Source organism: Megalops cyprinoides, chromosome 20, assembly GCF_013368585.1.
Source record: "Megalops cyprinoides isolate fMegCyp1 chromosome 20, fMegCyp1.pri, whole genome shotgun sequence".
Classification (NCBI taxonomy): domain Eukaryota; kingdom Metazoa; phylum Chordata; class Actinopteri; order Elopiformes; family Megalopidae; genus Megalops; species Megalops cyprinoides.
The window spans coordinates 18,497,122-18,501,051 of record NC_050602.1 but is presented as its reverse complement, the minus strand read 5'-3'; the positions used below and the strand labels follow the sequence as shown (position 1 = coordinate 18,501,051).

The 3,930-nt window shown below is 44.0% G+C and overlaps 1 protein-coding gene across 1 annotated transcript; it reads left to right on the top strand.

Annotated features, from left to right (window-relative positions):
* The first annotated feature begins 471 nt into the window (after window positions 1–471).
* Window positions 472–2,377, top strand: LOC118795732 (transcription factor HES-1-like). Its single transcript, XM_036554432.1, has 4 exons — window positions 472–939; window positions 1,071–1,166; window positions 1,369–1,456; window positions 1,835–2,377. Exons 1-4 carry the CDS (start codon window positions 832–834, stop codon window positions 2,338–2,340), a joined length of 798 nt encoding a protein of 265 aa, XP_036410325.1. The 5' UTR covers window positions 472–831; the 3' UTR covers window positions 2,341–2,377.
* The last annotated feature ends 1,553 nt before the right edge of the window (window positions 2,378–3,930 follow it).

Sequence of the window (3,930 nt, the reverse complement as noted above, 5' to 3'; positions counted from 1 at the left end):
AATTAAATTATTTATGTTACATTGATTGTAGCCTTATGCACAGTGTCGTCTTAATACTCCGAATTTAACATCGGTTTTTCCGATTGTATTGTAACGGGCAGGAAAAAAATGTCAGTCAATCCTTTTAGATGTAAATTTCACCCCATTGTGTGTGTGTGTATATATGTATAGTCATAGTTTCAGGTGTAAAGAGTTTCATCAGACTGTGGCGTTTTTTATTTTGTGTTGCATCACACGCAGTACACTGAAAGCTTTATCTGGTGCCAGAAAAGAAAGGGTTAATATGTAACCAGGATGATTGATGGCAGGAGCCCGGTGGTGCCCTGCGCCGGGCCGTGCGCCATTGGCCGCCCGCTCTAACGCCAAACATCCAATGAAAGGGCGCCGACCACGAGCCGTCCTCCCCTCAGGCCGCGTGTCGTTGACGCTGATTGGTAGAAAGTTACTGTGGGAAAGAAAGTTTGGGAAGTTTCACACGAGCCGTTCGCGTGCAGTGGCAGATATAAATAAGACCCGGCAAAGAATACGATCAGTCGGTACATTGACAGGCTTGTTGTACGCTCAGAGTCAGCCACATCCTTATTACTGACTCTTCACCGGGCCACACTGACCGTTAAAAGGGTACTCATCTCAACACAGTATTGGGGAAAAAAATAACAATTCAGTATATTTTCAACTATAAACTGGGATTTTCTATTCCAAAAGGACGAGGATAGAGAAAATTGGTACCTAAGATCACATCTTCCCTGACAACGTTTTTTGTGGGAGCTGACAAACAAGGATTCGTGGCGTCTATTTGTTGATAAGTGTGTGGGATACTGCCGCCAGAAGATGCCAGCCGATATGATGGAGAAAAACAGCTCCTCGCCCGTTGCTGCCACTCCGGCAAGCATGAACACGACTCCCGACAAACCGAAGACGGCTTCGGAGCACAGAAAGGTACATCGCTCGCTAGCGGTCTAATCTTTCACATTCACCGTTCGTAGTTGCAGTTTGTCGTTTTGCTCACAACATGTACCTAAGGCTAGCGCATTTTTTTCACAATTGTCTTTGGTGCTCTGTCATTTTAGTCTTCTAAACCAATTATGGAAAAGCGAAGAAGAGCAAGAATCAACGAAAGCTTGGGCCAGCTGAAAACATTGATCTTGGACGCACTGAAAAAAGATGTGAGTATGAATTATAATTTTAACAACATAATTTTCATGATCACGATATTCTTGGCAGTGATGTTATAGCCTAAAAAGTCTAGTTTGACGGTAGATGTACCGCTCATGCAGTTTTAACAAATCATTTCCAACATACTTGGTGAAACCAGAAACCTAACCTGTGATCGATTCTTTTTACTGACATAATCTTCTGTTTACACAGAGTTCCAGACACTCAAAACTGGAAAAAGCGGACATTCTTGAAATGACAGTAAAGCACCTCCGCAACCTACAGAGAGTGCAGATGACTGGTACGTGTGTTTTGCTCTCCTCCCTGAACAGTTAAGGGTTGATTTCTTCCAGACTTCCGTCTGCGGTTTGGATGCTATTCGGCAGCAGTTGTACAGGCTTGGCACACAGTTCCGTTCCCACGGTCCGGGTTTATTTATAGAGCTCAATTTTCTGTTCAGTGGTGGTACGGGGTGGTAAAGTGAAACATATTTTAAAGGTCTGTTTTGTCCCAACTTTAAAGTTGTTCGATGCATGCCGGTTAGCGTGGGCTTTTAAATATAACAGTCTGTTTGATTCCTTGAAACTTTTTCCTCTGTAAAATATTGCACGCGGAAAGCTTAAAAATTATTAACAATGCGTAGCCCATCAATGACCATATTTTGCATTTCCTCTGACAGCTGCCCTGAATACAGATCCCTCTGTTCTTGGCAAGTACCGAGCGGGATTCAGCGAGTGTATGAATGAAGTCACGCGGTTCCTATCCACCTGCGAAGGGGTTAACACCGAGGTCAGAACGCGGCTCCTCGGGCACTTGGCCAGCTGCATGTCGCAAATCAACGCCATCAACTACTCCACCCAGCACCAGATCCCCGCCGGCCCACCTCATCCGGCGTTCAGCCAGCCCATGGTGCAGATTCCCGGCGCTTCTCCGCAGCTGAACGGGGTGCCTTGCAAGGGTGGCTCGGCGGTCGGTTTACCATCAGATGCCGCTAAATTGTATGGCGGGTTCCAGCTTGTACCGGCGACGGACGGGCAGTTCGCGTTTCTGATTCCTAACGCTGCCTTCGCAACCAATGGACCAGTTATCCCAGTGTACGCCAACAATGTCAGCACAGCGATTCCAGCGGCGGTTTCCCCTGGAGCCCCCTCAGTGACCGCCGACTCAGTGTGGAGGCCGTGGTAGAGTGAGGCTTTGCTCAAATGACTCTGAAAAGGACGGTTACATTTTTTTTCCGCAAGAGCTCATTGAGGTTGTGTTTTTAAAGTTTATTTTTTATTCTTGAATTGTATTAAAGTGAAGATTATGCACTATATTTGTATATAGAAGTTGAAAGTTCATATTGAAATGTGATTTGTATTGTCAGTATGTCAAACTGCATTTATATATTTGAGGTATCTTTTTCATATGTGATGCCAAAGATATGTTGAATGCTCTTAAATATTCCTTCGTTTTGGAAGGCAAATAAATTCTAAAAGAATCTAAAACATTTTTTTGTGTGTCCACATCTGTTCACCCTGAGTAAAACGGTGTAACCAAATCTGGTTTAATCTCTGGTTTTTTTGGGTTTCTAGTTCCTAGTGGGTTTCTAATCTCTAGTTTTAGTTTTTAGGTTGTGTCTGAGTGTATTCTTGGCATCTCTGTATATCTATCCATAGTGTCTCACTTTGAATTAGCGCCTCGCTTCAATTTTGAAATGCATGGAATCACAACATCCAATCTTCAAGGAACTGAGTCAAACGACTTGGTAGATTTCTCATGTATTACTGTTGTAGATTCTCTGGGCCATGCTGCATGACATGATCATCCTTTTGGGGGACTTATCATGATGGGGAATCTTCATTTTGTAGTCCCTTCTTTTCTGCAATACCTCATAAATGTGGTGACTATGGACATGTGAAAACTATTCGAAAAGGATTTAACTTTTTTTAATGACCTTAACAAGCAGAAAAGCAATCTCTTTTAAGTGAACTGGGTTTTTTAGTTTCTTATGAGCACTGTGTGTGTGTGTGTGTGTGTGTGTGTGTGTTTGCATGTGTAAAGTAGTATTTTAACTTTCGTATCAGTGGTGGTTAATAGTGTTTAGTGCCGTTGGAAATATATAGATGAATTAATTTTAATGACTGTTTGATATATGCTTACAGCTCAGATATGTATAGCTTGAAGGAAAAGGCTCATAGTATATTGCATAAAGAGAAAGAGAAGCCCTTCTTTCTGAATTGGGGGAAAGCCCTACAGACTCTGCCTGTGCCGTGTAGTCGGGAGGAGTCGGAAGAAGCACGTTTGCCTACAAGTGTCCTGTTTCAAGCCACAAGACATGTCCTAACTAAAAATGGCATACATCTGAATGCCTGCAGACTCCAGGTGCAGCTCTCGGCACTAAATCCTGTGTCCCGGGTGCTGGGAATATGGCCCTGAGACGACCTGGGTATTTTCAGAAACAAAAAACATGCAGGAGCGTGCAGGAAAGAGCGAGACCAGACAGGACGAAGAAGGACAAAAATACCCCTCTGTCACGAGACGTCCGGACCCACGGGAAAATATCTCAATCTCAGGGTAAAGGGTTTTGGAAGGATTTACACTTGTGTAGTGCGCATATGATTCAGTGCACAAGTTCCCCTGGCTTGGGGGGGGGGGGGGGGGGTCTCTTAGGGAACAAAGATCACCCGCTGCAGCTGTGGAAGGTTTCAAAAGGTCTTCCTCTGAGGCTGGGTATGCCTCACCTATTCCTCCAGGTGATTTAGAGGCAATATGACCAATTCTACTTCTAATCTT